This window comes from Ranitomeya variabilis, chromosome 2, assembly GCF_051348905.1.
Source record: "Ranitomeya variabilis isolate aRanVar5 chromosome 2, aRanVar5.hap1, whole genome shotgun sequence".
Lineage (NCBI taxonomy): Eukaryota > Metazoa > Chordata > Amphibia > Anura > Dendrobatidae > Ranitomeya > Ranitomeya variabilis.
In genome coordinates, this window is record NC_135233.1 from 990,705,807 (window position 1) to 990,731,830 (window position 26,024).

Sequence of the window (26,024 nt, forward strand, 5' to 3'; positions counted from 1 at the left end):
TTCCCTCTGTGATAGTTTATTTCACATCTTTCGTTTTTTTTCCAACAATAAATTTTTATTGAAAGTTTACAATTTACATATGATGCAGTAATAAGGTATCATTACAAAGCTGTGAATACAATGTGTACAAATGCATGTAAACAAGTAACACACAATCCTATGATCTTACAACAGCAGGGGATAGGGGGAGGAGTATGAAGAGGGGAGGGGGGGGGGAAGAGGGGAGGGGGGGGAAGGGGGGCCCGAGGGTGGAATCGCATTGTTTACGATAATTACGGAAAGTCATTCTGAATCGGATGGTTCAGGGTTAGTTAGATAAAGTGTAGGTACGGCAAAAGGAGTGTGATTAGTATATTCCGCCCAGGGAAGCCATACTTTCTCAAATTTACCGACTTTGTCCATAAGAATAGCCGACAGTTTTTCGTTGATCATATACCAGGAGAGGCGTGATTTAACTGCGGAGAAGTCTATGGTTGGTTTTCTCCAAGCCAAAGCTATAGTTTGCGTGGTTGCCAGAAATATGAATGATATAAGAGCCTGGGTGTGTTTGGGAATGTTGGAGATGCGTTTGTTGAGTAGGGCCTCCCAAGGGTTTTTTCTGAGGTTTATATTTGTGACAGAGAAATCTAAATGGTAAATTCTAATCCATAGTCTCCTAACAGTTGGGCATAGCCACCGGATATGGAACATGTCTCCAGTAGAGTTACAACCTCTGAAACAATTTGGGGACTAGTTGGCCACTGCCTCAGCCACTCTAGCTGGGGTCAGGTGCCAACGGGTCAACACTTTATAGTTGGTTTCCAGCATGAGGGTATTTAGTATTCCTTCTGTTGAGGAGGACCAGATTTGGGACCACTCTGAGTCAGTCAGGGTAGACCCAATATCGGACTCCCAGCGAAGAGTGTATTTTAGACAATTCCTATGTGAGGGGGAGTTGATTTGTGAATAGAGGAGGGAGATAGTACCTGAGGCATGGGGGCTTTGACGACATCTTTGTTCAAATGAGGTAAAGGAGTATGGAGGGGTAGAGTTTTTCAATAAAGAGCTGACAAAGTTCTTTAATTGCAAGTATCGAAATATCTCTCCGGGGGGAACCGTATTTTTCTCTAAGGGCTGGGAATGGGATAATCCTGTCCACATTAAAGAGATGGTGAACTCTAGTTATCCCCGCTTCAACCCACTTATGGAAGTATCTAAGGGGTCCCATACCTGGGGGGAATAGAGTGTTGCCCCAAATTGGAGCGAGGGGCAAAAAGGGTGAGATTAGTTGCGAAGAGTATTTAGGCGAGTCCCAGATTGCAAGAGAGTGTTTTATAATAGGGTTTGAAATATGTTTACGTTGGGTTGGAAGAATCCATAATATTGTATCTAGGGTATCGGGTTGCAGCTCGGAGGCCTCTAAAGATAGCCATAATGGGGGTTCAGTGAAGGCATGGTATAGGGTCAGTTGGCCCAATTGGGCTGCGCGGTAGTATTTAGAAAGGTTGGGAACTCCCAAACCTCCTTTTAGGCGGTGACGGTAGAGAGTGGCTTTATTTACTCTGGGGAGACCTCCCCTCCAAACAAAAGCATCTATTGATCTTTGAGCCATTTTAAGGAAGTGCGAAGGGATAGGGATTGGCAGGACATGGAATAGATAAAGTAGTTTGGGGAGAATAGACATCTTTAGGGCACGCACTCGGCCTAGCCAGGAGAGGTGCAATTTCTCCCAAGATTGAAGCAAAAGGCGAAGTTTTCGAAACATGGGCGGGTAGTTGGCTGTGTAGAGGGAGTCTAGGTTAGCCGTCATCTTCACTCCTAAATAATCCAAGTGTTTAGTAACCCACTGGAACGGAAAGTCTTTTTACACATCTTTCATTTTTGATCACTCACATATGAATCAAAAATTCTATTTCGGGTTTTTTTGTTTTTTTTTTCCCGGCAGCAGCAGACATTGCAGAAACCGCTGTGTTTGTAGACATGAGTCAGTCAGGGCCGGGGGTACAGTTACAGCGGGCCGATCTGTATACTCAGAGCGGTGACTGAACCGTCGCCGCACCCGTAACTGAAATCAATTTTAGCGTTGGGCTAAGTGCGGGTGCCGTGCAGGTTACTAATGCTATTAACTTGCAGATTATCTCCATATCTGCAGGTTAGCATTTTTTTTTCCTGTGACAGGTTCCTTTTAAATGCGTCTGTCGGCGATATTGGTAGTGGCATTTAATTGGTTAAACAGCAGTGATCGAAGCTGGCTCTGATTGTTGCTGTTAGTCAGGGGTCAGTAGTATGACACAGCTGGTACCTGCCCTGTATGGAGCGGGCTCAGCTCCTGAGTCTGCACATCTTACATACATGTATGCCTCATGTTGAGAAGGAGGTACGGTAAATTGCAGCACAGTCTTACACTTTTTACCATTATGTCATGGATTTTGTGTACTTTTGATTATATATGTAAAAAATACCGATTCAAACAGAACAGAAGCACAAGGTCTTAATATATCACATTGACATGCTATGCACTAATGGCCATGTATTTGCAATATGAGTATCCAGGTCTGTTCTTCTGTGTGAGGCTAATCACAAAAGTCACCATCTGCTTGCTTGCTTGCATTTCATAGCGGTTTGTTAGACCTGATGCTAATGCACCAAGCTGGTAGACCACTGCGAGCCATAAGTTGGGGGTCCCTGCCATAGATGATGAACAGAGTGAGGTGCAGATGGGCAGCCACAGCGCCATTCAGTTGGGTCACTTCAGAGCATGGTTCTCTGGATCTAGGGGCTCCCAGCCGTGGGCCCCTGAGCGAGCAGCCACTTATCCTGGGTATAGATGATAACGTATTGAGTTGGCACAACCCCTTTACACTTATTCTTATTGATGGATCAGAACATATGTGGGTTGCCTGCTTTGTAGCCACAGAAAACCATTTTGATTTGCACACTTTATTTTGTAGAAATATCTCCTCAAATATAAACCGTGAAATATCCTGGTAGCTCTGCAGCCGTCATACATTAAGTTATAAAATATTTATTTGCAATTTCTTAAATTATATTATAAAATATAAAGGATCCTGGATGTCGTGGATATCCCCTCGTAGTTTAATTAAAAATAGAAGAAGGATCACTGTCCTAAGAGCACGCCGCTGAAATCTGAGTCCTTCACCAGCACGAGCCAAGAACCCATCCTGTTCTCCAAGAAAAGTGACACATATTGGCCGGCCTGTGGGGAATAAAGCAGGGATAGAGTAAGTGATCCTGGAAAATATAGAACCATACTGCAAGATCCTTCTTAAGCGTCTTTCACACTAAATGTTTTTGCTGATCTTTTGAAGTTGAAACTCTCCAAAATCCTGAAGAAGTCGGCAAAAAAAAAAAAGCGGCATGAACGCACCTGAATAGTATTCTTGAAACATTGAGAAACATTGCAGCATATTTTTACAACTTTTTTTTTGCATTTTTACAGCAAAAAATGGTGGAAATGTAGCCCAGCAGAAATGTAAGAAACAGAGTTAGAGTACTCTAGGCCTTAATGGTCGCCTAACTTTGGTTTTTATGAAAGATCCCGTTGCTGTAACCATAGTGCAGAATAAGCCCCTTCATTGCACTTATCTGAAAAGGGCCATAGAAACAGAATGGGGACTGTAGTCAATATATAGAGCAGTCAGGGACTGACGTATAAGAGTTAATTCACACTTTGCAGTTGTATAGCAGTCTTTGCAGATACTGTGATACGAGAGCAGCTTGTGAACACAGCCTACAAAGTAAGTGTTGGATAGATGTGTGAGGAGATCTTTCCTGTTCTTTACCTGGATGTACAATACTCCATTCAATGTAATTGTAGCGCCAACCTCCCTGCTGGTGAAACTGCGACTTTGCTGCAAGGACCTAGAGGAAACGCATCTGTTTAGATTTCATTTACTCATCAGGAACCAGTATTTTTATATGATCTAATTCACTGTTAACTTACAAATTTTCCTGGCAGAGGGACCGGATACAGAGCTGCACACGCAGAAAACCCATCGGATCCCTGGGCCGTACGTGGTTCTGAAAATCTGCAAATACAAATGTACCTGTGACGCCATTTACATAGATGATCATTTATATATCTTGCTTGGAATTTTTTTTGGAGGGGGACATTATTTACCCTTGTACAAAACTATTTTTTAGTTTGGGAAAATAATGGTGGCCATCAGAGTAGCTTTACACATTGTAGAAATTTTGGAGCTTTTTGGAGAATTTTTTTTCCACTATAACAACCTCATTAGGCTGAAGGGAACTGATATTTGAGGAGTTGAGCGCACACTATACCCGATAGATGCCAGCTGTGTTAAGCAGGTGGCATCTTCCTGTAACAGCCGCTACCGGAGCTTTCTTCAGTCACGGTTTATCAATGCAACTATCAGCACAATGTAAATAGCGCGATCTCTAGTGTGTGCATGTCCCTGTCTACGTCGGCCCCCCCATGATGCTTTGTACTGGCAGTCAGGTTATTTTTGAAGACCCCCCATGGCTGCCATGTTACCCTGTGGCTGGGCTTTGTACAGGAAAAAAAAATGATTGCAAGTTCAAATCCCCTAAGGGGACAGAAAATAAAGTAAGTGTTTTTTTTCCAGATTTTAATAAAGTTTTTATTACCACCCCTTTAATAATAAAGAAATAAAACATTGAAAAAATGCACATTTTCTAATGCCATTAAAAGCAGAGTTATGGAAAATTCAAAGTTCAATAATTCAAGTGGTAAATGTGAAGACAAAAAATAAATGAAAATGTCAAATTGCTTAATGGCAAGCAGTCAGAAATGTTGTATGAAATCCCAAAATGGGATCAATAAAATCATCAGCTTGCCACACAAAAAATAAGGCCTTATGCAGTGCCATGGATGGGAAAATGAAAAAGCTATTGCACCAAGGGTTCAAGGGCTTCTATGGTTTTAACAAGTTATCACCTATACAAGGAGTATGTAACTACTACTTTTTGGGGGTCCAACAGCTAGGACCTAAAACGGGATTATGTTCCCCACTAGTTTATTTAGAGTGACCATTGAGGTGTGCTGCTCGATTCGATTAACTGAAGGAGATGGCAAAGAGAAGCACTTCACTATTTCAAGCAGTTGTGTAGATATTCACTGAGGTGGCAGTGGGATTAGTGGGGGGTCTCGGCAGTTGGACCCCCACACTGCCATTAAACTCAATGCCTTTCTAACGATGTGAATGTTCAGAATATACACAGAATGCGCAGGTCATGACCTATTAATGGATTTTTCTCACGGAAACAAGGGCCTTTGCACAAACCATTGATGCAGTGCCTTGCGAAAGTATTCGGCCCCCTGGAATTTTTCAACCTTTTCCCACATATCATGCTTCAAACATAAAGATACCAAATGTAAATCTTTGGTGAAGAATAAACAACAAGTGGAACTCCATTGTGAAGTTGAACTAAATTTATTGGTTATTTTTATTTTTTTTTTAAATTCAAAAACGGAAAAGTTGGGAGTGCAATATTATTCGGCCCCTTTAACTTAATACTTTGTTGCGCCACCTTTTGCTATGATTACAGCTGCAAGTCACTTGGGGTTTGTCTCTATCAGTTTTGTACATTGAGAGACTGAAATTCTTGTCCATTCTTCCTTGGCAAACAGCTCGAGCTCAGTGGGGTTTGATGGAGATCATTTGTGAACAGCAGTTTTCAGCTCTTTCCACAGATTTTCGATTGGATTGAGGTCTGGACTCTGATTTGGCCATTCTAACGCCTGGATACGTTTATTTGTAAACCATTCCATTGTAGATTTTATGTTTGGGATCATTGTCTTGTTGGAAGACAAATCTCCTTCCCAGTCTCGGGTCTTTTGCAGACTCCAACAGATTTTCTTCCAAGAATGGTCCTGTATTTGGCTCCATCCATCTTCTCATCAATTTTAACCATCTTCCCTGTCCCTGCTGAAGAAAAGCAGGCCCAAACCATGATGCTGCCACCACCATGTTTGACAGTGGGGATGGTGTGCTCAGGGTGATGAGCTGTGTTGCCTTTACGCCAAACATATCGTTTGGCATTGTTGCCAAAAAGTTCAATTTTGGTTTCATCTGCCCAGATCACCTTCTTCCACATGTTTGGTGTGTCTCCCAGGTGGCTTGTTGCAAACTTTAAATGACACTTTTTATGGATATCTTTGAGAAATGGCTTTCTTTTTGCCACTCTTCCATAAAGGCCAGATTTGTGCAGTGTACGACTGATTGTTGTCCTATGGACAGACTGTCCCACCTCAGCTGTAGATCTCTGCAGTTCATCCAGAGTGATCATGGGTCTCTTGGCTGCATCTCTGATCAGTCTTCTCCTTGTTTGAGATGAAAATTTAGAGGGGCGGCCGGGTCTTGGTAGATTTTCAGTGGTATGATACTCCTTCAATTTCAATATGATCGCTTGCACAGTGCTCCTTGGGATGTTTAAAGTTTTGGAAATCCAAATCCGGCTTTAAACTTCTCTACAACAGTATCACAGACCTGCCTGGTTGTGTTCCTTGGTCTTCATGATGCTCTCTGTGCTTCAAGCAACCCTGAGACTATCACAGAGCAGGTGCATTTATACAGAGACTTGATTACACACAGGTGGATTATATCTATCATCCTTAGGCACCTAGGAAAACATTGGATCATTCAGAGATCCACAATGAACTTCTGGAGTGAGTTTGCTGCACTGAAAGTAAAGGGGACCAATAATATTGCATTCCCCACTTTTCAGTTTTTGAATTTCCACAAAAATTTAAAATAACCAATAAATTTTGTTCAACTTAATAATTGCGTTCCACTTGTTGATTCTTCACCAAAAATTTACATTTGGTATCTTTATGTTTGAAGCATGCTATGTGGGAAAAGGTTGAAAAGTTCCAGGGGGCCGAATACTTTCGCAAGGCACTGTATGTGGATATTGCCTGTCCAGTAGCACACAAGGTTCCGTATTGCTGACCCATAGACATTAGATTGTCAGCAGTATGGTTCCTCTCCCAGGTGCCGTGTTCTCCCTTAGAAGAATGTTTGTAGAAGGGGATACCACTATAATATGAGACCTAATTAAACTCTATACATTTTCTTTCACATGGATTCTGTTTTCAATCGGTGGCCCAGTGACGGTTCAGTATGGGCGCTGTATTGTGGATCAGTAATATGGTTGAGTACATGAGGCCTCAGGAGTGAATTATTAATCAGTTGTCTGTCACCATGGACATCATTACTCCAATGCGATGTTCTTTCCTGTTCTGTCACTCACCAATCTGGAGTCTTGCGTAGAAGGCATAGAGTCCGGTGAATGGAGCTGTATACCGACCACTGGTTAAGTTCAGGCCAGCGCCTCTGTAAAATGATCCTTCTAAAAGAAGCTGCAAACAGACATGTTATTGTGTGATCACACTGTAAGGGGATCACCAAGGACGGCTTTGTAAGAATATTTTTAGTCTAAGGGCACAATGTGGAAAACCAAGCCCCTGGTTTACAGCCACTGTCGGTATAGTGATAGGAAAATACATGACGACCTGGGAAGCATTGTCCAGATAAATGCTCTATAAACGCCCATCGCATCATCCCAACAGGGAGAGAGTATTTAACTTTGTGGTGGTGTTTCTTATGAAGGATAGATGGCTATACTGCAACTTTGGCCACAACACCGGTCACTTTGCCAGAGATCACTATGTGGCGCTGCTATATCACAACATAGTGCAAGTGACCAGTAAGGTAACTTGGCTAACACTCTGCAAAATATCCAACTTGTTCTGACTCTGCATATTGCTTGTCGTGGTACCTTACGGGTCACTTCTCAACCCCATTTACTTGCACTTTGCTGTGATGTAGCAGCGCCATACAGCAGTCTTTGGTTGTGTGGCCAATGTCCCCTTGTAGCCCCAGACTAAACCTGCAATCTGTATTTTCAGAAAGGTGACTTTCGATAAATAGAGGCCAACATGGTGATAACTGGCAGAACTTCTTCCACAATAGGTTAAAAAGGCCATGGATTTGAAGTAACATATATTGCAGGGTCGGGGGTTTTATCTTCCATCTACTCATTTGCCCGCCACTCACCCGCTGGTAATTCTGAAGTTCCTTCATCTCTCCAGCATCCACGAGAATATCACCAATTGTCCTGCAGGTAAAGGCTGCGAGCACTTTTGCAGGGAGCACAGTTGGAGGTAGATGATCCCCGTCCTTCTGTTTCACAAGAATATCTGTCAGAAAATGAAATTTAGTATTTTCATGGCACAAGCACATTATCTCTAATGTATTTAAACGTATAATAATTCTGTAATGAAAAGATTCTAATACACTTTGGGCCCAATTCATCATTACATTTGTCTTTTTTCTCTAGGTTTTTGGTGTTTTTCACTGGCACCTAATTCTTATTTTAATTTGCACATTTTTTAAAGTTTATTTTGGTTTGACTGTTTCTTTTATGTTAACCATTGTAGGCAGGGCTATGAGTTTCACCAATAGCGACTTTAAGAAAGAAAAAAAAAAGTCCCAAGATTTGATGCAAATCTACCCCAGTTTCCCCTTAGAGTGAATTTATATACAACAGATATTTTGGCCCAAATTTTGCTCCACTTTTTGAGCTTAAAAATCACAAAACCGGTCAAAGACAAAAATGAACATTTTTTATTTTGTGCTAAAATTATGAACTGCCTGCATCATTTTGAAGAATTTGGCTTCATAAAGCTTAGACATATGCCACAAGATAAAAAATAAAACGTGATGAATCGGCCCCTACTGTATCAAATATCAAGATCTCCTCCTCTTGTCATGTGACGATTGCACATTTAACATTAGTTTTCGGATTCAATATAACCCAGTAACGCAGTGGCTCAGTGGTTAGCTCTGTTTTCTTAAAGTATTGGGTTCTTTGCCTTAAAAGAGGCATCATTCACTTCCACGTCTAAAGGTGAGTGGCGCTGATAATATGCTGGCTGATACCTGTCGTTTGTGTGTGTCCTGGAAGTTATCTGCTGATGCAAAATGATCAACGCTCCTCACCTCCGTCACTTCCTATGAAATAACTCCCAGTGTGAACAGGTACAATTAGACTAGCCGACTGCAGCAGTTAAATGAACGTTGATCAGAGTTTTTTTAATTAGATGGGCCAAACCAGAATTTTGTGTTCACACATTGATGGTTAATACAATCTTGCTGTGTTCAGAAAATATCACGTTGTTGGCAGCACATCAACTGGACAGATGTGCTGCTGAGAACCGTGATTTTTAAGCTTTGCTCATTCATTGATGATTTGATGGGTTTGATGATTATTGGTTTGTCTAATGGACCATATGCGATGTAGAGAATGTGGATGTGAGCTACACTGGGACAAAAACATATGAATTCTGACAGTCTCTTTTGAGCGCTGCAGAATATGTTAGTGCTACATAACCATCCAGAAATAGTAATAACAAATTTTAAAAAAAGTTGGAGAATTATACTTGTAGAAAAGCCGCGGAGACACCATCACGTGTTTCTCAACGCAAGCAATGAATAGCCAGGTCTTTCCCCGGGAAAGAACAACCACGGGAAGGGCAGCATCCAATAAAGGAAAACCACCTATGCCAAAACATGGTATCCATCCACAGACAGCTGTTTCGGGGTATTTGCCCCTCATCAAAGTTCATAACGGAGAATTATACTGTGGCTTGCGAAAATATTCACTCCCCTTGGCTTTTTACCTATTTAATTACATTAAAACCTGTGTTTAAATATTTTTGTAATCCGATTTGTGTGTGATGCATCAGCACTAAATAGTCTGTGATGTAAATATAGGCATAAATTAAATGTATGTGATCAAATAACTAAAAATTGGCATGTGCATAAGTATTCACCCCTTTTCCAATAAAGCCCATAAAAATTTATTTTGCAAGCAATTCCCTTCATAAGTCACATGGTTAGTGAAAGGAAGTCCAACTGTGTGCAATCTCAGTGTCACATTGTCTGTCAGTATATAAATACCTTTTCTGAGGGGCCACAGAGGCTGCAACACCATTAAGCAAGAGGCACCACTAACCAAACACCGTGAAGACCAAGAAGATCTCCAAACAAGTCAGGGACAAAGTTGTTGAGAAGTACAAGTCAGGGTTGGGTTATATAAAAAAAAAAAAAAATCCCAATCTCTGATGATCACCCGGAGCACCAGCAAATCCATTATAATGAAATGGAAAGACCATGGTACCTGCCAAGAGAGAGCCGCCCAACCAAAACTCAGCCCGGGCAAGGAGGGCATTAAGCAGAGACGCAGCACAGAGACAAAAGGTAACCCTGAAGGAGCTGCAGCATTCCCAAGCATAGACTGGAATATCTGTCCATATAACCACAATAACGCCGGGGTCACACTTGCGAGTGCAGTGCAAGAAACTCATCAATACCTGGCACTCGGGACCGGAGTGTTCAGCTGCATAGAAACACATACACTCCATAGAGGTGGCCTTTATGTAGGAGTGGGCTACACACAAAAATTGTAAGGCTCGTTTTGAGTTTGCCAACAGACAGATGAGACTCCCCAAATATATGCTGTGGTCAGATGAGACCAAAATTGAACTTTTTGGCCACTAAGGTAAACGTTGTGTCTGACGCCAAACCAACACAGCTAATCAACTCAAAAACACCATCCCCACAGTGAAACATGGTGAGAATCTGTAATCAGACTTGAAGATTCCTGTTCAACAGAGGAAACCATCTTACTTGAAGGAGCTGGAGCAGTTTTGCCTTGAGAAATGGGCAAAACTCCCAAGTGGCAAGATGCGGAAAGCTCATAGAGACTTATCCAAAGCGACATGCAGCTGTAATTGTCGCAAAAAGAGGCTCTACAAAGTAATGACTGTAGAAGGGTGAATAGTTATGCACACTGAAGTCTTCAGTTTTGTCTTATTTGTTGTTTACTTCACAATAAAAAGAAAACCAAATGCTCACAGTTGTAGGTATGTTATTTTCAGGAACTGATGCAAACCTTCAAAAAAACAAAACGAAACTGAAATTCCAGGTTGTGAGGTAGCAACACCCGAAAAATGCCAAGGGGGGTGAATGCTTTTGCGAGTCATTATAAATGAGGGATTGCATAGATCTATAATTTATGTAAGAAAAGAGAAGCTGATGAGTTTGTGAATAAACTTTACCAAATGTTTTAGATAATACGCAGCTGAAACTCATATATTTTTCCGTGGGATGACCAGTGGATCCAGACTTGGACTAACTCCATAGGAATTCAACCGAGCTAATCTGAAGTTTTTCCACCAGAGATTGTCAGTCGTGACCACACTGGATTTACTTGAGGAATCATGCAAGAGTTAGGCAGAATAATCTGCAGTGTATGAACGTGTACTGTGGCTGATCTGGGAGTGTTTACTGCTGCACTTAAGATGCACAACTAGATAAAATGGGACTTGTGCAATATATGGCTTAGCTTTATCAGTTATTCTATGCCGTGATGAAATATGATGAAAGAATCGGATGTATTACTGTAAGAAACATGACATGTAGTAGCTGTGTACAAGGTGGCGCTGTGGCACCTAATATACCTCAGCCCCTATAAGCATGTTACTACGTTACGTACAGTAATGAGCTGTCACTTTCTCAGCATTAGGCAGTAGCAAACTACAGTTTTATCCATTTTTTTACCTACTCACCGCTCAATAACTGCAGGAATTGGGAAAGTTTCTTCTCCCTGGAAACATGATTGATGGCTTGACTGTGATGCCGTGAGGGTGCCGGAGGGCCAATGGGGCCAGTGTGATGATTCTGAGAGCATACAAGAATTTTATTATGAAAAAGCTTAATTCAGGTCTACTATAGTACAGAAACTCTAAAGATACTTTCCTACGATAAGCTTTTGGTGAGTTTTTGATGTTGCACCATTTCTGCTCTCAGAAAGTTACTCGCAATTTTTCAAAAATACGCAGCTTAAAACACTCACTAAAACTCATAGTGGGAAGGTAGCCTAAGGCTGCGTTCACATTTGCGTTGCGTCGGGTGCAGGTTCGGCGACGCATGCGTCATGCGCCCCTATATTTAACATGGTGGACATGCGTTGTCTTGCGTTTTGTGACGCATGCGTCATTTTTGGCGCAAGCGTCAGGGCGCAAAGGACGCTGCATGATGCAGTTTTTTTTGCGCCAAAAATCATGCCAAAAATGGACGCATGCGTCACAAAACAATGCGTTGTGCATGCGTTGTGCGTTGCGTTGCCGACGCAACGCCCAACAACGCAAATGTGAACGTAGCCTAATAATCCAGTGCTAGGTTTCAGCACAAACTATACAGTGATGTAATGTTTGCTGCAGCACAAGCCCAGAACAAAAACTCCATTTGGGTGAATATTTTATTTGACTTTCTGAACCGAATTGACAACTATGTTATAATCCAGAGTATCTGATGCCTTGTAGGTCTTAATGAGTTCACTTTAGAAGAAAACTGTATTTAAGAAAAGGGGTCGTCCACTCTCTGAAGACATTACACCAATACTTGATTTAAAACCTGACTTTTGAGCAAAAATCTACTAGCCCAAATACCAAAATGTTCTAACATTAGTCTGAAATACCAAAAATTGAGGGTTTGACTCTGGGTCACTGCCACAAATAATTCATAGAGCAAACTAGCACACACAACTCAAGGATAAGAATAGTGCTGTTTTGGAATAAATATAGCAAATTTGTATTTCTAATCTCATGTAACCCTTACCCCCTTGTCTTCCAGTGAAATAACAATTGTATCAATTGATTATCCATACAATATTAATGCATATAATATATCTTACTTGCGAAAAGTCCTCATGCCCCCTTCTTTTGTTTTTGGCTTCACGGTCTGCGTGCTTAAGAAACAACAGCCAGGAGTATTTGGGAGACAACTTGGGAGTTTGTTCTCCTGTCCCTTTCCGTGATATCTTCTCTACTGTGGTGTCTGTCTTTTGTGGGGGTGTAAGCACAGGAATCCCCGGGGAGGGTAGAGCTGTGACAATGGTGTCCTACATAGGAAAAAATGTTCTAATATTGCTTTAGCGGTTACAGAATATCCATCCATTTGTTATGTATTGGAAACAATGATGTTTGATTTTGTAGATGTTCTTCCCTGTAGGGTATAGGGAGAACATGCAAACTCCTTGCAGATGTTATCCTTGGTGGGATGTGAACCCAGGACTCCAGTGAATTACTGAGCCACCATGCTGCCTTGCACTGTGATTAACACTCACCTCCTCCTATGTATCTGATGCCCTCTCCATTACCAGTTGGTACAGAGCACAAGGCATGTAGCCAGTGTCTGTCCAACCTCCCACTTGTTTGTTAAAGCCGGATATTTCTGAACATCTGTGTGGAGAGATTGTGGTCATCAAACCTTCTCTCACCATATGTTGCGCACCAAATTTTTTTTTTTACAAATGTGACAGATCTGCAAAAAAGCAAATCTCAATCTTCTACTTGTGTATGTCACATCTATATGTACAGTGCCTTGCGAAAGTATTCGGCTCCCTGGAACTTTTCAACCTTTTCCCACATATCATGCTTCAAACATAAAGATACCAAATGTAAATTTTTGGTGAAGAATCAACAACAAGTGGAACACAATTGTGAAGTTGAACGAAATGTATTGGTTATTTTAAATTTTTGTGGAAATTCAAAAACTGAAAAGTGGGGAATGCAATATTATTCGGCCCCTTTAACTTAATAGTTTGTTGCGCCACCTATTGCTGCGATTACAGCTGCAAGTCGCTTAGGGTATGTCTCTATCAGTTTTGTACATCGAGAGACTGAAATTCTTGCCCATTCTTCCTTGGCAAACAGCTCGAGCTCAGTGAGGTCTGATGGAGATCGTTTGTGAACAGCAGTTTTCAGCTCTTTCCACAGATTCTCGATTGGATTGAGGTCTGGACTTTGACTTGGCCATTCTAACACCTGGATACGTTTAGTTTTGAACCATTCCATTGTAGATTTTGCTTTGTTTGGGATCATTGTCTTGTTGGAAGACAAATCTCCGTCCCAGTCTCAGGTCTTGCAGACTCCAACAGGTATTCTTCAAGAATGGTCCTGTATTTGGCTCCATCTATCTTCCCATCAATTTTAACCATCTTCCCTGTCCCTGCTGAAGAAAAGCAGGCCCAAACCATGATGCTGCCACAACCATGTTTGACAGTGGGGATGGTGTGTTCAGGGTGCTGAGCTGTGTTGCCTTTACACCAAACATATCGTTTGGCATTGTTTCCAAAAAGTTCAATTTTGGTTTCATCTGACCAGAGCACCTTCTTCCACATGTTTGGTGTGTCTCCCAGGTGGCTTCTTGCAAACTTTAGACAACACTTTTTATGGATATCTTTGAGAAATGGCTTTCTTCTTGCCACTCTTCCATAAAGGCCAGATTTGTGCAGTGTACGACTGATTGTTGTCCTATGGACAGACTGTCCCACCTCAGCTGTACATCTCTGCAGTTCATCCAGAGTGATCATGGGCTGCATCTCTGATCAGTCTTCTCCTTGTTTGAGATGAAAGTGGATTATATTTATCATCATTAGGCATTTAGGACAACATTGGATAATTCAGAGATCCACAATGAACTTCTGGAGTGAGTTTGCTGCACTGAAAGTAAAGGGGCCGAATAATATTGCAAGCCCCACTTTTCAGTTTTTGAATTTCCAAAAAAATTTAAAATAAAAAACTTCGTTCAACTTCACAATTGTGTTCCACTTGTTGTTGATTCTTCACCAAAAATGTACATTTGGTATCTTGGTTTGAAGCATGATATGTGGGACAAGGTTGAAAAGTTCCAGGGAGCTGAATAGTTTTGCAAGGCACTGTATATCCTGTATATAAAGAAACTGAGAAATAACTGGTTAAACCATAAAAAAATATCTTTATCGTTATATCTACCAAAATTGTAACACTGATGTAAAATTGCAGAAGGAATAATTAGTGATCACAGAACTTGAAATAAGTGACATTATTTCCTCTTTTAATAAGAGTCAGTGATGAGCGGTCATATAGGAGCGCTTAGGAAGCAGCCCAGGGGTGGACAGGATGTCGAGTCTCCACCGCAGCTCCAGCCGGGAACCTCCAATGGAGGATGGGAGCAATCAGACAATGAAAACCGGTCTTAGGAGCACAGGAAAGACACAGATGCGTTGCGGTTTAACCTCATCTCTCGTTTCAACGGAGGATCCGTCTTTTAACATTCCAACTATTGTTTTACTAACCTCTTAAATTATATAGATAGTGGAGGGTGGTAATGGGATTTAATCATGTTGGGCATACCAGCGGTGGTAATTTATGATACATTTCCATATACTGCCCCTACTAATAATCAGCTTAGTGAAGTATAATGTACCATTAATATATCACTAAAAGGGCTTATTTTTGGTCAAAGTGATATTCGACAAAACATGGCATCACACTCCAACCAATGTTATTCTATGGAGTTGTAACCATATCCAATGTTTTCCTTGGACTTAGCTGTTCCGAGGAAAAAGTCACAGCATGTCCCGGTTTGACCGGTATTCGCATCGCATTCGACCCATGCAAGTAAATGAGTCCATGGAAAACAGCGGAGTGCACAGGGATGACATCTTAGTTTAGTGTGATTTTCACAGGCTGATAGAATTGAGAAGTTGGTGAAAAAAAATTTCCATCTTCTCATCTGAGAGAATTAGATCACACTCTAATCAAAATGTGATCAGAGTTTGTTTAACATAATTTGCCCGATTTTCTCAGATGAGAGAAAATACGCTGCTGTGACCCTAGCCAAAGAAAAAAAGATCATTCCAAATTACGGGCACTGATGAGCACCTTAGGATGGTCATCCAGATGGTTTGCTCTGGCTCTCCATGGTTCTAACAATTACAACATGTAGCTTCGCCTTCAGGGTATAGCTTACATTACATAGATTCAACTTAATACTGTAAAAAATATATAAAAGACCTACCTCAAATTTAGATCCTCTGTTCTTATGTGTACAAGCAGGACAGGCGCTGAGAAGAACCAGTAGGACCCCCATACTGATGGTCATGAGCACGCAGCGCAGGGGGACTGGCTTTCCATCTGAATTCATCATACACACTAGTCTGTGTTACTTACAACTATAATCAGTTGATAACTTAGTAATATCAGAGAGCAATGGTAATAGGTCCACATACAAGTATCCTCCACAAGATCTCACCTTGATGCTTCCTATGTACAGTATCTATCCTATGTAAACACTGTTAAATACTGTTATTAAATGATTAAAAAAAATACAAATATGATCTTAGTGATCAATTATGTCAACTGGCGGTCTCCACAAGCAGAAACAATAACCCTTGAGAATGTGTCCCCACACTGCTTCTCTCTGAGGTCTATGTTGTCCCCCGTGCTGCTGTCTCCTCAGTGGCTGTATCTCCTCCTTGTGGCTGTCTTGTCCTCTCAGTTTAGATAACAGTACCCAACGCCCCACACGCACACATATAGAGAAGCTCGGAGGGTTTTGTGTGTTTGTTCCAAGAATCAGACTTACAGGAAACTTGAATGAGTGTAGCGTTTAGAGATGCTGTCAGGGGGGATCCATTTTGGCTCTTGGAGACCCTACATTTTCTGCAGTCAGTATTTACTTTTGACCAATGTCCCCTGAGTTTTGTACTTTCAAGACGAAACCGTTGTAATAAGACTCATTCTGGTGAGTCCCATTAGGGAATCATTGTTTTAATATTACCCTGTACTAGGTATTTATCAGGACAATTTCTTCACCTTTGATGTATGAGTTGAAGGACACACTGACGTTACTGTACACATGTCCCATCACTCATGGTTATGACTTTTGGAAAGAAAATAACTTAAAGAAAATTGCATCTACTGTGTACTGTGCATATATAATAAGTGATGAGCTTTCAAATAAAGAACCTTCATTGTAGGAAAATTTGGGACACATGGTTGAGTTTCTTAGTCCGTTTGTGCCAGACAAGATGTGCTACAAACACAAATCCACAGGAACTTACTTCATAGTCCTCTAATAAGAAAGAAAACCAGAGAAAGAATAAATTGAGGTGCTATCTATATGGATGAACTGATCTGCTGTCCAAGGAAAGCTGATGAAGATCTAGGAGCCTTACACGAAAACCTACTTATGAGTGGTTGCAATAATTATTGCATTTCTGTTTTAAAGTGAACCTGTCAGTAGGACTGTGCTCTGTAAACTACAGGCAGTGTCAGGTTGGCGCCATTATAGTGATTACAATGATACCTTGGTTGGTGAAATCAGTCTTGTGGTTGTTGTTTAATCTTTATTTGAAGTTTTCAGTTAATGAGATTCTCGTGCTCTGGGGTGACCTGTGGGTGGGGCTGTTGATGGACCTGTGGGCGTTGCTTTTTGTTGTGCTCTGCTTACATATGCATCTCTATGGGCTTATGACACATCAGTGATCCTTCAGTGACCTGCCCCCTATTTTACATACTGCATAGAAAAAATAAATTAACATTAGACGTAGGCACTGGCATCGGCACCTTTGCTGTTGCATGATACAATGGACAATATGCATACATTCAATTATGATTTAGTCATGTATTGTGGGGAGCAAAAAAAATAAAAAATTGGCTTCATCAAGATAAAGCCGCCGCTGGCGCCATTTTCCTAGAGAAAAAAAATTGGCTCCATCGGCGATAGATGCTACTGCGCAGGTGCGCCGCTAGTGCTATTTTGATGGAGCCAATTTTTTTTTCTCTAGCAAAATTGCGGCGGTGACGGCGCCTGCACAGTAGCATCTGTCGGAACCTGATAGATGCCACTGCGCAGGCTCGGCCGCCAACGTCATTTTGATTTTTTTTTTCTGCCCACAATGCTATATGACTAAGTTATAAATGAATATATGCATATTATCCATTGTATAGCACCTGCATGATGAATGTTACATTTATTTTCTTTCTACACAATATTCTATGCATTATGTAAAATAGGGGGCAGGTCACTGAAGGATCAGTGACTTGTCATAAGCCCATAGAGATGTATATGTAATCAGAGCACAACATAAAGGTCGGAGCACGAGAATCTCATTAACTAAAAACTGCAAATACAGATTAAACAACAACCACAAGAAGGATTTCATCAGCCTACGTATCATTTTAATCAGAATAACGGCGCCAACCTGACAATGTCTGTAGTTTACTGAGCACAATCCTGCTGACAGATTTGCCTTAAGCAATAATTGTGAAATTAAAAACTTTGAGGAACTAACAAGACAATTTTGTGTTCCTTGTGATGCTTCAGCAAATGTCTCATCCCAATATTGCACTGTTTAGACAATGATTTATTCCTCACTAGAGGTGTAGTTCTGTTGTCCTTCCCTAAAGGCAAAAATTTACAATGGCTTAGTCTAGATCTACATAGAATGTACTGTATAATGCTGTATAATGACCTAGAAGACAGCAGAATCTTAAAAAGTCAATTCTGTGTCTTCAAGGTTTAGACTTATTTTTCCTTAATTATTATTAAAATTAAAACATAGCTGTTCTTTCACATAAAACCTGTAGAAAACCAAGGCATTTCTGGTCTCATCCCTTACATCAAGTTAAATGTGCTTTAGGTGCACAAATAAGTCAAACAACTCCCCAAACACTTATGTTCTTCAATTTGCCACCCACTTTTGCAGTGGGCAGTTAACACCCCATACAAATTAGACTAATGTTGGTCAAACCCATTGATATCGACAAGTTCAGCCGACAGTAGATGGGGTAGATGTCGATTGGGCATGTCTGATTTCAGACTGCCGATCTCATTGCCTCCTAGAGATTAGACATGTCTTGCGACAGCTTCCTTCCAGGGAACATAGGAGCAGTCGGCCGAACAAGTGCTCCTGTATATGGGAGAGCTGGCTTTTATTGATATTCTGCCATCACTATAGGTTTTGAAGCTTTTCTTTCCTTCACTTGAGCCTGTCATTGTCATATGGCTTACCTGTGTTTAAACTGAAAGATTTCCTCTCTCTTCTGGATGTATGTATGTTTGACAGAGAGGAGAGCAGGGGCAGATACAGTTGTGCTCAAAAGTTTATATACTCCAGCAGAATTTTTGCTTTCTTGGCCTTTTTTTCAGAGAATATGAATATCACCAAAACTTTTTCGCCACTCATGGTTAATGGTTGGGTGTAGCCATTTATTGTCAAACTACTGTGTTTTCTCTTTTTAAATCATAATGACAACCCAAAACATTCAAATAACCCTGATCAAAAGTTTACATACCCCATTTCTTAATACTGTATATTGCCCCATTTAACGTGAATGACAGCTGAAGTCTTTTGTGGTAGTTGTGCATGAGGTTCTTTATTTTCTCAGATGCTAAAGCTGCCAACTCTTCTTGGCAAAAAGCATGAACTGCCCGCTTGAGATCTCACCAGAGTGGCTCAATGATATTGAGGTCAGGAGACTGAGATGGCCACTCCAGAACCTTCACTTTGTTCTGCTGTAGCCAATGACAGCTCGACTTGACCTTGTGTTTTGGATCATTGTAATGTTGGAACGTCCAAGTACAGCTTCTGGGCTGATGAGTGTAAATTTGCCTCCAGTAATTGCTGGTAATGGGCTGCATTCATCTTTCCTTCAACTTTGACCAAGGTTCCTGTGCCTTTGTAGCTCACACATCCCCAAAGCATCAGCGATCCACTTCCATGCTTTACAGTAGGAATGGTGTTGCTTTCATCATAGGCCTTGTTGACCTCTCTCCAAATGTAACGTTTATGGTTGTGGCCAAAACTTTCAATTTTGGTCTCATCACTTCAAATTGCCTTGTTCTAGAAGTTTTGAGGCTTGTCTCTGTGCTGTTTTGTATATTTTAGGTGAAATACTTTGTGGTATTTGCTCAGTATTTGCTTTCTTCTAGCGACTTGACCATGTAGCCCATTTTTCTTCAAGTGCCTCCTTATTGTACATCTTGAAACAGCCACACCGCTAGTTTTCAGAGAGTCCTGCATTTCAGCTGATGTTATTTGTGGGTTTTTCGTGGCATCCCGAAAAATTTTCCTGGAAGTTGTGGATGACATTTTTGTTGGTCTACCTGACCGTGGTTTTGTTTTTACATAGCCCCTGATTTTCCATTTGTTTATCACAGTTTGAATGCTGCTGACTGCCAGTATCAATTCCTTGGATATCTTTTTGAATGCCTTTCCTGTTTTATACAGTTCAACTACCATTTCCCATATATCAGTTGACAATTCTTTTGCTTTCCCTATGACTCACAATCCAGAAACGTCAGTGGCTGGATGAAACATGCAAGAGTCTGTCTGGATCCCAGAAACTCACCCAGCTTTTATGCACACACACTGATTACAAGCAAACAGGTCACAGGTGAGGATGTTAGCTTTAGTAGCCATTCAAACCCATTTGTGACTTCTGTGCATGTTATCAGGCCAAAATCACCAGGGTATGTGAACTTTTGATCAGGGTCATTTGGATGTTTTGAGTTGTCATTATGATTTAAAAAGAGAAAATACAGTAGTTTGACAATAAATGGCTACAGCCAACCACTAACCATGAGAGGAGAAAAGTTTTAGTGTTACATTCATATTCTCTGGAAAAAAGGCCAAGAAAGCAAAAATTCTGGCGGGGTATGTAATGGTTTGAACACAACTGTATACAGATCTGCTCCCACGTCCTAAAATTCAGAGATGTTTCTGCTGCTACTGATGGATTGCATTTGACAATAGGCAATGGACAGTAAGTTAGACAGAAGGGATACAAGTAAGAGTCAGCATTTTGGAGAGATTTTCATGTGTACGATCAGCATATACCATGCATTTATTGGGTTAATCAGACTCGGACAATTCCTCGATACCCGCTGATTGCACACACATCTAGGCAGGTGTGTGGGGTTATAACATTATCGGCACCAGTCACCTCCGATGTGGAGGCAAGCAGAGCCAGATAAACTCTTTAATTAAAAAAATCTGCAGGCAGCTATCGGCTAAAATATGTAAATCTTATATAGTCACTAGTGATGAGCAGTGTACTCGTTGCTCATCAGCAGCCTGATTTACAGCTGTTAGCCAGCTTGATTACATGTGGGGATCCCCTAGCAACCAGGCAACCCCCACATGTATTCAGACTGGCTAGTAGCTGTAAATAATTCAGCTGCCGTGATGAAAACTAAATCTCCGAACACTAACAAATACTCGGAGATCACTCGAGCAACGAGTATACTCGCTCATCACTAATAGTCACCCATCGTGACTGTTCTCTCGTGCCTTGTCCTCGATCCTCCCTTCTAGCCTTCTGTTTACAATGTGACAGTCATTCTCTGACCTGGTGTTCAACACCACTGTCATGTTGAACTTCGGTGTCCAGAGGGGGATGTCCCCCTAGCCTGCAAGAACGATGTAAAATACGAAGAGGAATTTTCTATTTCCCAGTAAGCTCTAATGCTTTAAGTAACTACAAATATGTGTATGTACGTTATACAGTTCTTTAATATTACAAATTAGCGTGAAATAATTTTAATTTTCTTTTTGGGTGTTTGTCTAATCAGTGGCAGTCTTCAAGATTATCTGGTTTCTTGTTTTTGTCTGACGATATGACAATGTATCACGAGCCCTGGCCATTTTCAGGAATAACTCACATGACTTTACACACAAATCATTATTTTTATTTTGACAGCAGAATTTTTTCATTAGAGACAAAAAAGTACCTAAATGTATTACCAGCTGCGGTAATCTATGGAGGCATCCCATTTATTTGTAATGACAAAATTGGAGAAATGCTCTGTGCCAAAGAATCTACCACTAAACTCTCTCCAGATGATCGAAAATTTGAGGTATTATCCATGATCATCCAAATGATTACTCAATCAGCATTTTTCCTATTGTATAGACTCAGTATGTCTGGGCTTATCCAGGCTTGTAATGTTTACATGCAGTGATGAGCCACATTGGCTAGAGGACGCATTCTCTATAAACAGAACATACATTTAATCCCAAAACACCTCTTTACGGAATAGAAGCCAAGAATTCTTTGCAGTCTCATACATTATCCATAACAACAACATAGCAAAAGTAAAACCATGTAATTAAAGGGAACCTGTCATGTCACCAAACGCAATAAACCTACATACAGGTCCTTCTCAAAAAATTAGCATATAGTGTTAAATTTCATTATTTACCATAATGTAATGATTACAATTAAACTTTCATATATTATAGATTCATTATCCACCAACTGAAATTTGTCAGGTCTTTTATTGTTTTAATACTGATGATTTTGGCCTACAGCTCCTGATAACCCAAAAAACCTGTCTCAATAAATTAGCATATTTCAACCGTCCAATCAAATAAAAGTGTTTTTTAATAACAAACAAAAAAACCATCAAATAATAATGTTCATTTATGCACTCAATACTTGGTCGGGAATCCTTTGGCAGAAATGACTGCTTCAATGCGGCGTGGCATGGAGGCAATCAGCCTGTGACACTGCTGAGATGTTATGGAGGCCCAGGATGCTTCAATAGCGGCCTTAAGCTCATCCAGAGTGTTGGGTCTTGCGTCTCTCAACTTTCTCTTCACAATATCCCACAGATTCTCTATGGGGTTCAGGTCAGGAGAGTTGGCAGGCCAATTGAGCACAGTAATACCATGGTCAGTAAACCATTTACCAGTGGTTTTGGCACTGTGAGCAGGTGCCAGGAAGCATGAAGTGCTCCAAAATCTCCTGATAGCTAGCTGCATTGACCCTGCCCTTGATGAAACACAGTGGACCAACACCAGCAGCTGACATGGCACCCCACACCATCACTGACTGTGGGTACTTGACACTGGACTTCAGGCATTTTGGCATTTCCTTCTCCCCAGTCTTCCTCCAGACTCTGGCACCTTGATTTCCGAATGACATGCAAAATTTGCTTTCATCAGAAAAAAGTACTTGGGACCACTTAGCAACAGTCCAGTGCTGCTTCTCTGTAGCCCAGGTCAGGCGCTTCTGCCGCTGTTTATGGTTCAAAAGTGGCTTTACCTGGGGAATGCGGCACCTGTAGCCCATTTCCTGCACACGCCTGTGCACGGTGGCTCTGGATGTTTCCACACCAGACTCAGTCCACTGCTTCCTCAGGTTCCCCAAGGTCTGGAATCGGTCCTTCTCCACAATCTTCCTCAGGGTCCGGTCACCTCTTCTTGTTGTACAGCGTTTTCTGCCACATTGTTTCCTTCCAACAGACTTACCATTGAGGTGCCTTGATGCAGCACTCTGGGAACAGCCTATTTGTTGAGAAATTTCTTTCTGGGTCTTACCCTCTTGCTTGAGGGTGTCAATGATGGCCTTCTTGACATCTGTCAGGTCGCTAGTCTTACCCATGATGGGGGTTTTGAGTAATGAACCAGGCAGGGAGTTTTTAAAAGCCTCAGGTATCTTTAGCATGTGTTTAGAGTTAATTAGTTGATTCAGAAGATTAGGGTAATAGGTCGTTTAGAGAACCTTTTCTTGATATGCTAATTTATTGAGACAGGTTTTTTGGGTTATCAGGAGTTGTATGCCAAAATCATCAGTATTAAAACAATAAAAGACCTGACAAATTTCAGTTGGTGGATAATGAATCTATAATATATGAAAGTTTAATTGTAATCATTACATTATGGTAAATAATGAAATTTAACACTATATGCTAATTTTTTGAGAAGGACCTGTATATGTTTACTGAGCATTGACTGTAGCCATCCTGTGCTTGCCTCTATGACCGAAAACTGGTGGCTTCCAGTAGGAATATTCAATAGTTAATTTTCTTCCAGTTGCCACACTTCCAGCAAGGCAGCTGGACAACATTGTAACGCTATAGAGAGTATTTGAAGATTAATATATGCAGGTTGGTAGCGTTTTGGGACATGACAAGTTCCCTTTAAAGGGGTTTTCTGGGAATAGAAAAAACTAAATAGCTAAAGGAAATGTCATTATAAATAAATTCCTAAATACATTTAATTAGCAAATCACAATCGTTTTGTCTAGGGAGGTCACCAGTATACAATTAAAATGGCTGCCACCTTGTTTCCCTAAAATAAACCTGTCCCAGAATGTTTGAACAGTGGCCTGTGACCGTGAGCAGTAGGAAGCTCCATCCTCCACAATGTGAAGAAAGATGCGTTCCACTAGTACTACCAGAGGTGCTGAAGTAAGAAAAGGTCCAGGTCCCAGCGGGAGACCCTCCTCAGACATCTGTTCTAACATTCTATCACAGGTTCCTGTCAGTGTAACAAGGCGGCCGCCATATTGATTCTATAGTGATTAACTATGTATTTATGAATTTATTTAAAATGCAATTTCCTTTAGTTATTTTTTTTTTCTATTTATGGAAAACTCCTTTAAGGAGATGCAAAAACATAAACCTTAAGGCACATATCTTCCGATTTGCCTCTTTTTGAATTGTAAAAAAGCTTGAAGTAATAAACACCACATATTTATATATAAATCAGCCTGCGCTACATACTATACTAAAATTATAAAAGTTAAAATTGATTTAAAAAAAAAGGTAATATATTAATGTAGATCAAACCATAATCCATATAAATGGAATTCGCCTGGAAATATTCTCCATTCTCCAGTGTAGGACAGACTTGGGAAATAAATCATTAAACTTGTAAGCAATTTTGTAAGTGAATGAAAATGGTCGGCCTCAGTTCTGTATCAGAATTTTGAATTCTATAACAATTAAAACATAAAAAAAATAATTTGGGTAACTTTTAATCAAGCTTCCATCTCTGATTGTCCTTGGAATACACTTGTCCAATTGGAGGTGTCCATAAAGATGGCGGATGTACCGTGGTACATCCAACGGTTTGGCAAAGCACCTTCTCGAGTCCAAGTGTCTGAGCTGCTGTCATATGACTCCATCACCACGTTGTACTCTCGAGCCATGCCATGCCAATGCCCGCCTGTCACGTACATCCTAGAACCAACAGTGGTCATGCCTCCGTTCTCATGAAGAGTGTGTAATAACTGTACCTGAGAGTGAAAAAGAACAGAACATTGACAATCATTTGGTTCTGCTTTATTATTTTTTTTCACATTGCCATGTCTGGAATTTGACTTCTATGCTAATCATTATATCTCTCCATATAACCACTTTCACACATTTCACTTTGGACGCAATGTCCAGACCGGCCTTGGGTCTCCTGACCTGACATCAACAGCAATAGTAATAGAAAATCGAGCGGGCACCGCTACAATAACATGTCAAATAAAAGCCAGGTGCTACCAATGCGCTAATGACAACATGCAAAAGAAGGGAGAGGAAAGAAGCGCAAGAGAAGTGCACACACAGCCATAATGCTAATTTAAACAAAGCTTTATTGAGACCAAGTTAAAGTGCATGTGATCATAAAAACATTTAAAACAGCATGAAATACATACCAAAACACACTTGTTCAATATCCTCTGAATATGGGGATATGAAAAATAGCAGGCTCCCAAGGTAAAGATAATCCTTGAAGACCACCCAGTGAGCTACATGCAATATTTACATAACCAAATTCAACCATGCACATGCTGGTGATTCAGGTTCCGGTATCATGTCTACTCTTATACAGAGCTTAAATATATAGATCTGATTGGTAAGTAGTGATGAGGCTGGTCTCCTATGCGGCAATAAATTGAATAAAAAATTATCCAGCATCTGATCACTTATATTTGAACATATGAACCATCCCAATTATCATGTGAGAAAGTAATATACACAATATATCCCACAAAATTTAGAATACAGCAATAATGCATGCACTATCCATGACATATAATTCAATTTGCGCTTCTTTCCTCTCCCTTCTGACATCAACAGCCTCATAGGCATAGAAAGGTGCATATGAAGTTTGGGAACCCTTCATAATTTTCCAGATTTCTGCATACATTTGACCTAAAACTACATCAAATTTTCACACAAGTCTTAAAACTTGATAACTGGAACCAAGATCAAACATGTGAGTCAATTTTTATTGAGGAAAATTATCCAATACCACATGTCTTTGAGTGACAAAAGTATGTGATCCTATGCTTTCAGTAACTTTTGTGACTCCCTTGGGCAGCAATAAATGCATGTAAATGTTTCTGCAGACTGTTGATTAGTCCT

The 26,024-nt window shown here is 40.7% G+C and overlaps 2 protein-coding genes across 2 annotated transcripts in view; both read right to left on the reverse strand.

The window, feature by feature from the left end:
- Window positions 1-2,965: 2,965 nt before the first annotated feature.
- Window positions 2,966-16,354, reverse strand: ERFE (erythroferrone). Its single transcript, XM_077292981.1, has 8 exons — window positions 15,894-16,354; window positions 12,745-12,951; window positions 11,618-11,729; window positions 8,043-8,185; window positions 7,237-7,345; window positions 3,944-4,028; window positions 3,783-3,861; window positions 2,966-3,196 (listed from the first exon to the last, which is right to left on the reverse strand). The coding sequence occupies exons 1-8, from the start codon at window positions 16,020-16,022 to the stop codon at window positions 3,098-3,100; spliced, it is 963 nt and encodes a 320-aa protein (XP_077149096.1). The 5' UTR covers window positions 16,023-16,354; the 3' UTR covers window positions 2,966-3,097.
- Window positions 16,355-23,578: 7,224 nt separating this feature from the next.
- KLHL30 (kelch like family member 30) overlaps window positions 23,579-26,024 on the reverse strand; it is a 78,709-nt gene continuing 76,263 nt past the window's right edge. The window contains exon 8 of the mRNA XM_077291037.1: window positions 23,579-24,904. Coding sequence (XP_077147152.1) covers window positions 24,647-24,904 — 258 coding nt within the window. The 3' untranslated portion in view covers window positions 23,579-24,646. The remainder of the gene's footprint in view (window positions 24,905-26,024) is intronic.